Below are 16,276 nucleotides of genomic sequence, written 5' to 3' on the forward strand. Positions count from 1 at the left end.
GAGATTGAAACTAAATATTTTTTTGTTTCGAAGTTGAAATCAAGGCATATTCACTGCCAAAAGTCAGTTAAAAATTTTCCATATTATTCGTTATTTCTTATTTTATTCAAAGTTTTTGGTAAAATTCCAAATTTTCTCTCAAACCATATACTTTTTTTTAGTATAGATAGTATTTATTTACCTCATGACCTAATAAAAAACAAATTTCTAATTTTATGTACCCTTGTCTCCGATTGTACCTCCCAAACATCCTTAAATCTTTTTACTATAGGTTGTTGTTGTTAAGGTCCGCCCTGTATTACGTGTCCTACATCGTACCTAGATATATTATAGGTCAACTTTCCCGATTAGTTTTTTGTTCCATTGCATGCATTGTTCCCAGTCGTGTTGTGCCTGTAATACACATTTCCACTTGTGTACCATTTATCATCCATTGCAACAGCGACACTTCTATTTCAATTTGTTTGTTTCCAGAACATGCTGTTCTCAATCGGCAGCGCATTCTTGTACTACGTCAATCATTTCAAGCTTTACAGCTCGTTCTGTGCAAGTCACAGTAAGGCACAAAAGGTCCTCCATCCAAGTAAGAAATTCGTCCATTCATCGAGTTGCACAAATTGTATTGCATCGTCCATCCGATGGCAATCTTACTGTTATTAATTTCATTTTAGATGAGGGGAATCAGGCGCTGCAGGAATTTTTGGCCGCGAGAAATCCTAGACAGCAACATTCGTCTACATTAGAATCTTATTTAATTAAACCGATTCAAAGAATACTAAAGTATCCTTTGCTACTGCAACAACTGAGAAATCTGACGGATCCCAATTCTGACGAACATCAGCATTTAGTCGGTAAGTGTTGTCCTCTTAGCCTGTGCTATGAATGAAGAAATAAATAGAAGACCGCGATAAGGAGCGATTATAAAAGAGGGACTTACCCATGGACATAACAATAAACCTACTTGTTGCTTAAAGAAATAAAATGAAACGAGAAAAGTTCTCTCATTAGTTAAATTATTAGATTTGAACAGTATTTCAAATAAATCAATGGATTACAATACAATATCGTCATAAGGTCGTCAGTCCTAAGACTGGTTGGACACGCACCTACACTCTTTCCTATCCTGAGCTAAACTTCGCATTTCCCTAAAACTAGAACAGCCCACATCCTTAACTATTTGCGAACAGTAATCTGCATATGTACATATTTATTAAGATTTAAAATATCGTAGTAGAATTTACTGAATCAAATTGCTTCATTGAAATGCGACAAATTATAAAAGCTTATTATTAAATTAACTTATGTATATAAAAGTAATCTTCTTTATTATATATCTGTATATACGTGCAACATAACCCTTTCGCGCTGTTAAACTTCAAAAGAAACTGAACAAAAGAAATGCGCATGGCAGTGGCTATAAAAATTTATGGGTCACAAAGAAATCAAAACCTTCCAAAGGCAAATATTTCTATCTTTGCACGAACAATAGGCAAACGACCTTTTTTACCACACTGGTTCAAAAATCCAAAAATAAGACTTATTGTTAGAATATCTAGTAAAAAAAAGTAAATGAATACGTCTGTTACTCACTGGTACTTACTTTTTAAATGGTGATGGAAGTATTCGAATTCAATTTTATAAAAAATATTCGATTCTTGCATGATCTTAACTGCAATAAAATCTTACTGAATCTGATAAAAACGAAATCCGTATTTTGCATGTACATATACGAATGAATATATTATATGTTTGTATAGATAAACCGTAGGCGCATCAGAACATACACGCGCAATAACACAATTAATCATTTGCAAACGAGATGTACCACACAATTTCCACGTTTCAAATTCAAATAAGCTAAGAAAATTCCATTGCTTATCAGATGCAATGTTGATTTCAAGGCTTGTACCTAATTTGGTTCATTTTTATGTCATGATTTTTTTTGCGGAACATTTTTAATTTCGCTTAAAAGATAAAACTGGTATTGGAACTGGGAACGTTTATCTTTTTTTTTTTAATATTATTCTGTACTCATTCTGATATTACAAATATTCGCATTCACAACCACAACCGCGGAGCATCCGCGAATCTTTTGGGGACGCGGATGTCATTTGTATAGGTCGCAATAAGAAATTATAGGCGAAGCCACACATTTAAACATCTAACAATCATANTTCGCTCATTCCCTACTTTTTCTTCCCTTGCATACCAGTATATTAGTTTTACTTTTATTTATTTTCATACAGTACTGATCTGTTAGTACCGCTTCTACTTTATTTAAAGCTATCTCTAAGTCCTCCTTGCTAGATGCTAATAGTGCCATATCATCTGCAAATCTAAGCATACTAATCTTTTGCCCCTGTAACAATACAATACTTGACTTGAAAAAGTCATGGTGTAACGAAACTATATTCCTGTTTAATTTTTAATTTAGTAATTTTATTAAAAATTAATATGCTTTTTCAGAGGCCCTAAAGGGAATGGAGAAAGTAGCCGAACATATAAACGAAATGCAAAGGATCCACGAAGAGTACGGTGCAATTTTCGATCATTTATTTAGACAACATCAAAAATCGTGTAAACAAGTTAGTAATAATACGTTCATTTTAGCAAAGGTTTACCAAATTTGAAATTTAATTATTAAATTTTAGCCGATAGATTTAAGTCCTGGTGATCTCCTTTATTACGGTGGCGTTGAATGGCTAAATATTTCCGATTTTTTGGGAAAAATTAAGAAAGGCTTAGAACTTCACGCCATGTGCTTCGTCTTCAAATCGGCCGTAGTTTTCTTATGTAAAGAACGTCTAAGACAAAAGAAAAAGCTAATGGTACGTATGCATGTTGTTTAATATAACTGATCCTGAAAATAAATAATCGATTTTGTCCCTTTTTGTCTCTTATAGGGCGTTTCGAGTAAAACAAATGCTTCAGAGGTAGAAATTATAAGATATCAAGTACTAATTCCTGTCACAGAAGTACAAGTTCGAGCTTCATCGGCCAAAGATATGGATTCTCATTTTCTATGGGAGTTGATTCATTTAAGAAATCAACTGCAACGAAGATCAGAAAAAGTTTACGTATTATCAAATAGGTATGGCAAACAATTTAATTTTTATTTACATACGAGCAACCCGCCCCAGCTTCGCACGGGTGCAATACTACAGAATGTCTTTATTTACAACATTCACAGCTTTTTTGTCATTAGACAATACAAGCCGGTACCGCCGTAACCGCTATGTCCTTGCAGTTTAAATCTGTAATATCTTCGAAAATATTAATTTAAATTACATGCTGTAAAGGGCCATATCGATCTATATTAAATGCAAAATGTATTTAAAAGTACTTAATTGGATAATGATTAATGCTGTATTGCTTAAAATCGCTTCGTAAATAAGCCATATTTCTCGTAAAAAGTAAAGGATAAAAAATGGTTACTGTGGGTTATCCCTAAGTGATGGACATATACCATCGCGGACTTTTGTGTAGACCTTTTTAAGATGTACAATACTGTAGTACATTATTTTGATCTATCTCGTAGGGTTCAGCCAGCGATTGCAATGTAAGTGCAAGTGCAAAAAATGTGTTTATTTACGACATCACATTAGAAACCTCTAAAATTATCAGTTTTCTGTACTATATTATACATGTGTTATATATATAAACTTTCCTCTTGAATCACTCTATCTACGAAAAAAACCGCATAAAAATCCGTTGCGTAGTTTTAAAGATCTAAGCATACATAGGGACAGACAGCGGGAAGCGACTTTGTTTTATACTATGCAGTGATTACCCACTTTACTAAAATCCAGTCTTATTCTGCCTGACGAAAATTACATATTATTTAAGTATTACTCCCCGGTTTTAATAAACTTGAGTTCAAACAGTGATTTTGTAATTGAAATAATAAAAACATCATTTTAAAAATTAATTTTCTTCCCTTCGTAAATCGACAAAATCTTACTTATACGTTAGTACTTGAAAAGCTCGGCATTAAATAGAACTCATTTTACTAATTCCGACTAAAACCTTGTCCAAAGTGAATTCAATGTTTTAATTTGATAAAGCGTCGTGGACCGAACTGTACTACTCTGTGCTCCTTTTACAAGGCTCATGTCCTCAAAGGTGGTTATTTAAATTCGTAGGTAATTCAATAATAACACTTTTTGGAATGAGCAAGTTCGTTAGCAAAAATTTACATTTTAAACTTAATTTAATTACCTGGACCTCTGTAACTCTTTCTCTCGGCAACGCCACATAAAATTCTTCACTGAGAAAGGACAACAAAATAGAGCCTTGTCGATTTTTGCTTGCAGCACTGCAGATTTCCGAAACGCCTTCCTAAAGACTATAAGACAAATCATAAGGGAATCGGTAAGGAACATGTCGATACCATCGACGAAACCTGGATCCGGTCCTGGTATAATTCTGGTCTCGAGTCGCAAGGGCGATGTCATGTCCAGTCAAACACTCGAACGGCCCAATAAGCAAACCGTTCACGTAATTCAGGGGTCGCACACGTTAGGAAAAATCAAAAAGTCGAAGAGTTCTCAAAGACACTCAGCCGGAAACATCGATTACGATAACATCAGTCAAGAAGCTGACGAACCTCCGAGCGGAAGTTTTAGATCAAGAAGTAAAACGTTAGGAGATACAGCAGGTAAAGATTATAAATTTCTATTTTATTTTATTTGGTTTTTATTTTGTATCTATTATTATTTATTAAAGACTTTATTAAAAGTATATGTTCGGAACATGGCTCTGTGTGGGTGTGAAATTTGGAAAGTGGTCACTACAAAAATTTTTGGTTTATATACACTTGTATGTCAGAAAATTCAGTTTTTTTTAAAATCCGTGAGTTGTCATATCATTTTGGTACTGATATTTCCTGGACTTCCTGTATAGGTGCCTTATTGCTGTTCCCCAAAAATACCTTTGGTGGTCTTTTGTTGTTGCAGATGGACCAAAAAGGCATGATCAAGAAAAACCTGACCCAGGAACCAAGTCTGAAGGAGAGGAAGACTCACAAGGTGGAAATACAAAATCCAAGACAAATTTAGGAAGAACCCCAAATCACCTCACTCTCAGGTAAATTAAACAAAAAATCTAAATAAGTAATGTGGACTTGTAGTTTTTATTAACAGTTAACTTAAAAAAAATTAACTAGATAAACAAATATTCATGTAACTTATACCTAATTAAGAAATCCGCGTATCAGGTATACTATCGGATACAGGGGCTGATCAATTAATTCAGTGAATGTACTCACTATTTCTCTTTATTTAACTGTTTCTTTTTGAATTTTCAAAAAATGATCTCAATTTAAAAGAATTCCTGGCATTTTTACTGATATTATTCAAATTATTATGATATGATTCACGAGTTAGGAAACAAAACAAAATTCATAAAATAACTAAATATCGAACTCTATAATTAACCTATTCCAATTAGTTCAGCCAATTTTGCCCAACAATTTATACTTGAAGTAAATGTACGTGCGATTCAAACCAAAAGGATTTGCAAAGTTCATTAAAATTATCTATTTACATTTTCAATTCGTTTTCCAATTTGACCATTTTAAAAAATATTACAACAAAGGAAGAAGTTATGAACCCAAAAGCAGATGTCAGGCATTCAATAGAAAAGGAACGTCCCAATTTAAATCCAGCATCAAGGTAATGTGAACGTTTATATTTAATTTGGAAGAAGTTATGTCAAAAAATAACCGCAAATAATACTACATACATACGTCACTAATAAAACTAATAAAGCCAATCAAAATTTCTGCTATAGATCACTAACGAATGTCAATTTAACAACGTCGTTGCTTCTGCTACTAAATCTATAGTAGGGAGCATTCATATATTACGTATGAAGGCGAAAGGAGTGGAAGAGTTCCATTTTTTTTCTTACAAAAGCGGCAAAGGGGAGACCATAGATCATGCATAAGATACAAACTATAAAGTAATTAATCATTTCACATCATTAGATAAAATTAGAATATCTCTTCTTGCAATAACAATTAAGTATTGGTATAAAAATATGAATTTGTGCTGGTGGAAATACTTGAGAATCAATTTAATCACAATTAACGCGAACAGGACTTCCTGCCTACCTGAATCGGCCGGGGCCAAGTTGACCCTCACGTTTTCGTGGCCTTTATCAGGTGGCAGATAGGCCCAGCTTTTTACATATTGTGTCAAGGGAAGAAATAGAATCTAACAAAAATTAGTGGTTTTTAAGCACTTTTTTTAGAAATCAGTTCATTCACCGAGTTAATTGTTCACATCCCTGACCATTACATTATTATTTTACTGATATACAGGAACGCGAAAAGCAATTTATTTAGGTGTTAAAAAGAAGTTCGTTCATTAAAAAAAAAAAGCGTCGATTTCACTTAATATTTGGATTTAGCACTACATCAACTTTGTCGGCCGGCAGCACTGGCAGTCAAGCTCGTCTAATCCAGTCGTCGCACCAACCGGAGCATTATCAGCCCATGCAGGTCGAAGAATTAGGTAAGCAATATTCGTCGTCCTCTAATACGAAAACAGTTAAAGCGGAAGTGCACGCATCAAAAACCCCATCGCCAAATCGTTCCCCGAAAAAGCACACTCCCCTCTCCAGGAAGAAGTCTAGCCCCAACCATTCGAGAAAGACTAGTCCCCATTCGCGAAGGTCTAGTCTCAGTCCGGTTAAAACTTGTACCGATAATTCAAAAATAAGTGAAGAACGAGCTAAAGTCGAAAACGATTTAAAAGAAAAGAAACCTCTGAAATCTTCGCTAAAGCAACCGTCAAAGTCACTGAGCATTGAAAACCCCACGTGTGTTGAGTGCTATTTGTCGGGGAAAACTGATAAGAAACAGTGACACTACTGTTGAAGCAATTGTTCAATTAATTTTATTAAATTATATATCTACTAATTACTACTATTGTATTATACGTATAGGGTACATGATAATGTTTAAGTAATTTTCGATATCTCGCTTATTTACAATTGTGCAATTAACGAATCTTGTTGAAGTTTACTATTAAGTTTTTCAGAGGATTTATAAAGATTTAGAGTTAAAACCACGATATTAAATTATAGGTATCTCTTAAAAGAAGACTTACAGCTGAAAAGGGGAACGAATTTAAAAATTATTTACACAAAATTTACGTGTATACAATTTTTCAAAATATTTCATACTAATTTCATTAAATGACAGTAAACAAAAATTATCATCTTGGGGTGAACCAAGAATTTAAGAAAAACTCTGTTAAAAGTATGAGAAAGAATATGATAGTTGAAAAATTTAAATGCATTCTGGTAAAAAATTTTGACCAGTTATTCAAAGATATTTATTTCCTACCTTCATTTGTTGCTATAAAGAAATTGAGGTAAATACGAAGAATGATAATCTTAACATTCAATTACTACCGCTTACCATTATATAGTTTTTTCCAGTGTACAAGCAGTAACAGTCAGAAGATGGTTGAATAAGCAGAAACGTTACAATAACATAAAATTGTTTAATTATTTGACCGCCACCCTGGAAAAAACTATATAATTTAAAAGTAACGATCAGGAATCTCACTTAAATTTCTTACCATTTTATTTTCGTTAATCAAGTCAAATTAGGAAGGCGGTGTCGCCCACAAATGGGTCACCTAACTACTTCAAAACCTTGTTCAATAAATAATCGTTCTCTTTGATATTTATTACAGAGTTGCCTTCCTACATTGATCTACATTCAAATTTGGAATAATAGTAAAGAAAAGATACAATTTCTTTTTAAATTCATTCCTTTAATGCTGTGTATAAATAATTGAAAGTGTCTTATATATAATTTACAAGCTTTTAAATTTCTATCAAACTAATGCTCCTAAATTTTATTTTATTTTTGCTTTCGATTACCTTTGTATGTAATACATATCGACTGTTTTTAGACTAATCGTGAAATCAAATATTTAAACTCGTTACACCTAAAAGGTGATTATAAATCGATTATATTATACAGTTCTCGGTTGTCGACTGCTACGTTAGATTTACTCGTAGAAATGAGAAAAAATCAAACTAAAAAAGATAATTAACTAATAAATGTAGGTATTATAACTAAAACGTAGTTCAAGCACCTACGAAAATTCTGGAGTCGTATCCAACCTTTGAAAAGGAGAGAGGGGATGAAATGTATTTTATTCATTTATTTGCAACAAAGCCACCTCATTTAATGAAATGTAAATAATGGCGTTTAGATACTCTAAAATATGCTCTACAAATCCAAATAATTGCGTTTTATGTTTTTAAATCATAAAATCCTCGTTTTTCATGCAACGAAAATGCTCGTTTTGAATTAGTCAATATTTCAAACAAACTTTTACCTAAAAATACACACACATTCTTACCACTTCCTTGACATAAGAACGACTGACCCCTAATAAATAAACACAACTCTGTAAAAATGCTCCACTAGTCACTAGATCAGTTACTACATACAAAAATGTACTAAAAAATATTTCTTTACTTAATTTCTGCATTTTCAAAAACCCAAATATACTTTTAATTAGAAAAGCACTTGGCATCTTTTAGTAGGAATTGTAAACTGTTAATCTTCAGTTTGATCTAAATCAACATATTTCTCTTTTAATTCACTGTAGTCAAAAAATATGACATAATACGGTTCATTTTCCTACATATTTAAACATCAGAGAGGAATGATAAAGGTGCGTTTAGACTAAGCGAACGGAAACAAGGAAAGCGAACAGAAAGTTCGGTATCACAAAACTCATTCGCATACACTTCTTGCTTTTTAATGTGGCACAAAAGCAATAAAAATTGGACTTAATAACTAATGTTAGCGGTAAGAAAAGAATAGTTACAATCCACACCAGTTAGTGAGGATAATTCTATAAATGTGACTCCTCACCAATGGCGTGTGATTTTTAATATTCATCGCTTACACAGGAATTACAGAGAATTTCATCATTTTTTTATACTGTTATTATTTTCGGTACCATTAAATGTCTCACCTGCAAGGTTGTCTTAAGATTTATTGCTTTTGTGCCTGGTTAAAGCATGACAATTATGCATCAATCAAACACATTCTGAAAAAATAAATTTATTTGCCATAGACTTAGTCTGATCACACAAACGTTAAAAACAATAGAATTTTGATCGATTCACGGCAGGGGGGTGAACGAACATTTGCTCGTTTGTTCTAGTTACACCTTAAGTCAGCACTGTATCGAGTGTTAGTTATTTACATTGCTGCAACTTAACATTAAACTAGAAATATACCCTGCACACCCTCATGTACATATTCCATCAATAATAAAATTAAACCTACAGGGTAATATTTACCGTTCAAATAAATGGAAAAATAATTAAAGAAACTGTTATAACTTTATGTGGCTGTAAACCATCAACGTTGACCTAGTGCTAGCGTAAAACAGTTCAGTGTAGTTAGTTACTTATAATACTAATCCACTCCCATTATCCATTACTCTAGTAAGCATGTACTGCTTTTTGTAACCATTGCTCTTAGATTATTTTTTTTTATATCTTTGTAGCCTCTGCAGCTTTTATTTTGCATGGTACGTTGCTCGCAATGTCGAATAGTACTGTTAAATAATATGGAATTCGTATTCATATTGAACATACATATGTTACGGATAAAGTACTTACTTAGTTAGTTTGTAAACTAACTGAATATCGAATAGTAGATAAACTGTCCAAATGGATGACTTGAAGGATACGGTTAGTATTATAAAATTACAGTAGGAGAAGGCAATACTGACGAAGTGTATATGTATTTCATAAAAGGACACGAGACATGAGTATTGTACCGTATCGTAACCCTATGATGCTACACATATCCGTCAAGCCAGACATTTGGACAGCTAGTTTACAAACTGGCCAAGTAAGCATTTTAAGCGTAACGTATTTGGTTGGCTTTGACAGTATTATTTCGACTTTTAATGTAAAATGTACGTCTATTGGAGTTCTGCACATTAAATGTAACGACCCAACATTAAAATTAGAAATGACTAATTATTAGGTAATCAAAAATAGCTATAATTGTTAAATGAAATAGTAATTATATAACCGAAAAATAAAACGAATTAAAAGGACTTTTATAACAAATTAATATTGAGTTTTATAACAAAACTAAAAATTAAAAATTAATTCTCGCGTAGTGAGGTAAATACGAAGAATGATAATCTTAACATTCAATTACTACCGCTTACCATTATATAGTTTTTTCCAGTGTACAAGCAGTAACAGTCAGAAGATGGTTGAATAAGCAGAAACGTTACAATAACATAAAATTGTTTAATTATTTGACCGCCACCCTGGAAAAAACTATATAATTTAAAAGTAACGATCAGGAATCTCACTTAAATTTCTTACCATTTTATTTTCGTTAATCAAGTCAAATTAGGAAGGCGGTGTNTCAATTTTTAGATTCGTTCATTCTTGAATTAGTCTTTGTTTCAACCACGTAAATGAGTGTTAATGGACTTCTCTATGTTTAAAAAAATAGTCATAGATTACATTAATAACAACTGCAAAGACACTGTCTAAAACGCACTTTTTATTAATTATCTTTTCACCGTATTCACATTTTTGTTTTCATTCTTTCCCAAAATACATTTTCACTGTCTTTCTTCATAATACGTAAACAAGAAAAATTAATCATTCAAATATATTTTTTATTTTTCGTGCATAAATGAATAGTAATTAAAAAAAAAAATTTCGAGTGTAAAAGTCCTTTTTCTATCCGATCGATTTCTTTTTCTAACGATTAATAATAATAAAAGGCAATCAATCTTTATGAAATTTATTGTTGCTGTTGTAGGGTCGCCTGTGTGGAAACCAAGAGACAGTAGTTTAGAGGCTTCGTGTACCACTCTTTTGCGAAAGGGTAAGGACCCCGGTGCATCAGCAGCTGCCCCCGTTACAACACTAAGCGCATCGCGAAAATCGCTCATCGACTCGAATAGCGTGCTGGAGTTGCACAGCGTGCCATACAACAGTAAATAGTGACGATTGACCACGTTTTAGTAAATCCAAATCCAAATGATAAGTTTAGGTATCTAATCTACTATATACTATTTACTAATGAATGTATACAGTGTGTCACGACAAAAATTATCGAAATTAATCACAAAACATCTGTTTCAAAAACTGTTTTCAATATAGATACAGGAATACAGGGTGTCCCACCACAGCACTATTTTTCTATAACTACCCTAATTACATTATATACAATTATTTACGACCTTCTTATTAGGGTGGCTCAAAAAAACAACTACTTTTTTATCTATCTCGCATAAAAATCTATTAGTTTATTATAATTTAGTAAAACTCTAAAAAAAAGTTGAAAAAATTTAATCTAAAAATTCGATTATTTGTGTGAATCGAAATGAACTTAATCGTAATTAAGAAAGTAATCTCTTGAAGACAATATATTTTCAAGGCGAAATTGCAATCAACCTCGTCCAGAATGGGTATTGTCTTCCCTAGAGAATGAACAAGCAATTGATTGTATCGATTAATCGATCATATTGATCAATCATTTATTCATATTATTTATGTTTATTCGATTAATCGGCATAATCTATTATTTCCTTACGATCAATCATCAATTAAATTTAATAATTGCCCAACATCTGCATTTCAACCATTTTGAAAAATAAATTTACAAATCCATTTAAAAATTTTAACGAAGAAATCGTGCTACAGGAAGATACTTTGCATAGAAAGTGTTACTATTTCCAAATAAAATATATACATAAAAATATCGACCTTGCTAAATAGTTTTTGTAGAATACTTCGGACTTGGATTAAAAAAATTATCGTATATGGATATACTTTAGACACACAAATATTAAATTGTATTATCTCATTACAATATTTTACTCTGAACATTTTTTTNACTTTTTAACGGTGTAGTGAATCGATTTGTAATTTTTACAGGAGTTTTAGAATTGAATGAGGAACGTTATTCCAATTTTTTATTTGTCTCGTAGCATTTTAACATACCTCCCAAACATCCTTAATGGCCCAGTGGTATCAGTAGTTAGCTGCCAAGCAGGCAGACGCGGATCAACCGATCATGCAGCTTTTTTCTTAATTTATGCTTATTTACCATTTATCCTGTTTAGTATTACATGAATCAACCGCAGAATGCTCTTGTTTAATTGCTTAAGATCAATGGTAAGTTGTCGTTTTCATATTTTTTACTACATTTGCGCAAATTTTCGAATTTGGACTGAATTCACCTAAACAACAAAACATGAAATCCGCCGCTCTTGCGTAGAAGATTAAAATATCGGCGAACTTTCGAAAGCAGTCGCATTAATTTTTTTATCTTAGGTAATTCCACCAGCGGAAGTTAGCCACAGAATTATCATTATTATTATTGTTATGTAAAAACAACTATTTCCCATTCCCTTGTTTAATTCGAGAAAATATAAAATTGTATAAAATATTGTTGTTGTACAATATTTTTATTCTGCGAAAGCGTAATGGAAGATACTTTGCATAGAAAGTGTTACTATTTCCAAATAAAATATATACATAAAAATATCGACCTTGCTAAATAGTTTTTGTAGAATACTTCGGACTTGGATTAAAAAAATTATCGTATATGGATATACTTTAGACACACAAATATTAAATTGTATTATCTCATTACAATATTTTACTCTGAACATTTTTTTTATTCTATCGAGAGCTGAAAATCAAAATAGTAGAAGAAAATCTTCTGCTTGACATTTAAAAGGTATAAGCTTATATTTCGAATGTTTAATAGAGTTTTGACACACTGTATATGTAGCTTTACGCCTAAATCGAAGCAGTTACAGTATGGCATTGATATGATACGCACTATCATTGATTAGCAAATTGTCCTCAAATTCTAAAAATGTTTATTTCACGTTTATAATATTTTATTACAATAATAAGAAGCCATTAATATTAAACAAATCTTATTTGCCACACTGTAATTGCTCATCAAGAAAGAACATTACGCCTTTTCCCGAAACTTAGTTTTTGTTTTGTGCATGTTTTAAAAATTTTTGAACGCCGTAGAATTCATTGCAAAAATCTGACAAACCCCTGAGCAGAAATCTACCGAAAAAAAAGCAAATCTATTTTTTTCCGAAAGCTAACTGAAATTTACATCTAATATTTTCAAATGCAGAATGGTGAAAAAAATCAGTTCAGAAATATCCCATTAACTTGTATTATCCAATTTATCCTTACTGGGAGACCTAGGGAATGACAGAATTTTTTATTACAGACGCTCAACTGAAATATTAAACTTTCTTTCTGAAATAATAACAAATGCATTAATAATTTTATTTAATATCCACAAAAATTATTTTCTATCATTAATTTTGTCGATTTAATTAAAACTATTGCGTTGCCGCTCTTTTTAATTTAAAACCCTAATACAATCACAATGAAACTGGTAGAATTTAGAAACTCAAGTTAATATTTAAATCGTATACTAGGAAATAGTTCAATCGTAACTAAACTAAGTACATACATAGACTTACACGCATTTTTAAACGAAAAATATAGGACTAAATTAATATAAGAAATTTTAAAATGGTCTTTATGAAGCGCAGCAGCACCATAAATAAATAATTAAAACAAAAGAAAAACAAAATAGGATTCGAGTGGATATTTACGACATTGTCGTGGTTTTTCAGGTTGATATTGATATTTTTCCAATTCAAATGCATAAAACTGTTAGGAAATGAAACAGAAAAAAGAATATTTCAATGTTAATATGCATTTAACTTCATATTATTGATTGTAATTAGTGATATTACCTAAAATGTAAGGAAATTTGTAACATTAGTTAAATTATAAATGGATTACTTATTTACACATTTATTACTACTACTACTACTACCTATTTATTATTATTATTGGTTAATTAATTTCATTTGATTTACTAATAATAGGAAGGAGGACTTCTGTTTCATTTTCAACATTTTCTGTCGCCGGTGCAAATTAACCGCACAATATTTAATTTTTCTTATTATGCGAATGAAATTAAATAATAATTACGGAGAAAGGTTTATATAATGACTTGGTGTGTTGGGTTAAAAAAAAAAAACACAGGATGTTAACACCAAGGTGGCTCAAACTTAAAATTAATTGCTAATGTTATTGATACTTATAAATGAAGTTTTATTAATACGTAACACTTAATCAATAAGGGTTAATTCTTTACTATTTGTTGTCACTAGGCAAGTAATATTTTAATCTTTTACTTTTTTATAATTTAGTTTAGAAAAATGTATAAACGTATCAAATACCACAACTTGTTATTATCAAAAAGAAAAAACAACTGGCTAGACGTCCGCCCGTCGAATTATCTCTTATGAGAAAAAAAGTTGATCAATGCCGGACTTAATGCGGCCACGTTATTTTAATCGTTGTTTATGTAAGCGCAGTGGATTTATTCTTTTATTTAGGTAAATTTCGTTGAAATAGGGAAATTTGCTCGAGCATGGCGGAGCAGTACCTATATAATCCCGCATCGGTTTACAAACGTCACAATTTCCAATTAAGGATGTTCGGGAGGTACAATCGCAGGCAAGACTACATAAAATCAGAAGTTCGTGATTAATTAGGTTTTGCAGCATATCATGAGGTAAATAAATACTATCTATCTTTAAAAAAAAAAGTATACGGTTTGAGAGAAAATTTGGAATTTGACCAAAAACTTTGAATAAAATAAGAAATAACGAATAATATGGAAAATTTTTAACCGACTTTTGGCAGTGAATAAGCCTTGATTTCAACTTCGAAACAAAAAAATNCAGCATTAAGAACCAGCGTTTAATAGGAGAGGTATGTATTTTTAACTTATTTATTAATAATTAATCAGTATTTTATAGACATAAATTACTGTACCTAATATTTGTTTCATATTTCTAAATCAGTAATTTTCACTTTCCATTGCAACAAATTCATAATAACGCAAAAAATTTCAAATATGTATAGAATTTTGCGATATTAAAATCGCCAAGCAATTTTGTAAGTAGGTAATTAAACTGCAAATAAAAAATGAATCGCGTACTTGCACAAAAGCTGTACAAGTACACTGGAGATCAAATTAATTAAAAATTTTCCTCTTATCTGTCAATATATCCATAAACCATGAAAAAGGTAGCTTTATGAAATAAAAGATAAAAAGTCAGACGTAACATTAGTACCTGACGAGTATGAAAATTTAGAATCAATAAAGAGATATAAAAATTAATTATGAAACTCAAATGTATAAAATTGCAACATTAGAAATAGGAAAATTGATTTTAAAAAAATGTGTGAAAATCTTATAAGTAGGTTTCTACTTAATCAAATCTATTTATCGATTTAGGATTATTTCCAATAATAATTAGTTTTTCTTCTTATACATCAAATTCTGCTTTAATTAATTAACATATTATGGCTCTTAATGTTAATGTATAAAATAATATAAACGGCTTGGGTGACACTATCATAAAGGTGAGTGATATTAATTACAGACAATTAGGCTTTGATTAAAAACAAAGTCATTTACTTATTTCTTTACTTACAAACCGTTTTTACAATAATACACATAAGTAGTTTCGCTCGCGTTGATGTCCTACATGCGTGTCAAAGATCATCGACATTCACATAAAACTAATTTTTCTACTTCTAGGAAACAGTATTTTTTTTTCTGGATAAATGATACTCCATGTCCTTTTCTGTAGCCCTGACAATGTGTGTACAAAATTTCATAATGATCTGTTGAGCAGTTAAGGCGTGAAATCGTAATAGACAAATAAATTCACTTTCACTTTTAGGATTAGGATAGGTAATCCACAAAAAGTAGGTATCGTGATTGTACAGTCTAACGTTGCATTTAATTGTAACTTATTTAAAATTTCGTATGTGATAAATCAGCAAATTGTTATTAAGTAAGGAATCATTTTTAATGCTATGATTTTATTAGTAGATCCAGCTAGAATATTGAAACTGAATTACATTTTTAATTATTGATTGATTGATAAGCATTCGTTTAAAAAACATAAAATTAGACCAAGGAAAACTACTTTTTTCACTCGATTTTTATCAAACCACATACTAGCAAGGTACAACACTTAAAATTATATCGTACGGCTACGTTCAATTTTATTTTACTTTTTACTAAATGTTATTTTCGCGTCTCAGTTTTATTCTTGCGTTGAAGTATTGAATATTGTGCTTTGTATGCAGGTATGCAGTATGGTTGACACTTGTCCAAATT

At 31.2% G+C, this 16,276-nt stretch overlaps 1 protein-coding gene across 9 annotated transcripts in view; it reads left to right on the plus strand.

Annotated features, from left to right (window-relative positions):
* LOC108742966 (protein still life, isoforms C/SIF type 2-like) overlaps nucleotides 1-11,907 on the plus strand; it is a 101,177-nt gene extending 89,270 nt beyond the window's left edge. For 2 of the 9 annotated variants that reach the window (XM_025979058.1, XM_025979059.1), the window contains exons 9-17: nucleotides 475-583; nucleotides 672-851; nucleotides 2,467-2,585; nucleotides 2,652-2,828; nucleotides 2,904-3,091; nucleotides 4,314-4,657; nucleotides 4,956-5,085; nucleotides 6,412-6,515; nucleotides 10,838-11,907. In XM_025979058.1, the coding sequence (XP_025834843.1) occupies nucleotides 475-583; nucleotides 672-851; nucleotides 2,467-2,585; nucleotides 2,652-2,828; nucleotides 2,904-3,091; nucleotides 4,314-4,657; nucleotides 4,956-5,085; nucleotides 6,412-6,515; nucleotides 10,838-11,022 (1,536 nt within the window). In that variant the 3' untranslated portion in view covers nucleotides 11,023-11,907. Of the gene's footprint in view, nucleotides 1-474; nucleotides 584-671; nucleotides 852-2,466; nucleotides 2,586-2,651; nucleotides 2,829-2,903; nucleotides 3,092-4,313; nucleotides 4,658-4,955; nucleotides 5,086-5,595; nucleotides 5,673-6,411; nucleotides 10,099-10,179; nucleotides 10,415-10,837 lie in introns of those variants that run through there. The other 7 variants (XM_025979056.1, XM_025979057.1, XR_003232046.1 and 4 more) reach the window with 6 other exon arrangements.
* Nucleotides 11,908-16,276: the final 4,369 nt, after the last annotated feature.

This window comes from Agrilus planipennis, unplaced genomic scaffold (genome assembly GCF_000699045.2).
Source record: "Agrilus planipennis isolate EAB-ADULT unplaced genomic scaffold, Apla_2.0 scaffold402, whole genome shotgun sequence".
Taxonomy (NCBI): Eukaryota; Metazoa; Arthropoda; class Insecta; order Coleoptera; family Buprestidae; genus Agrilus; species Agrilus planipennis.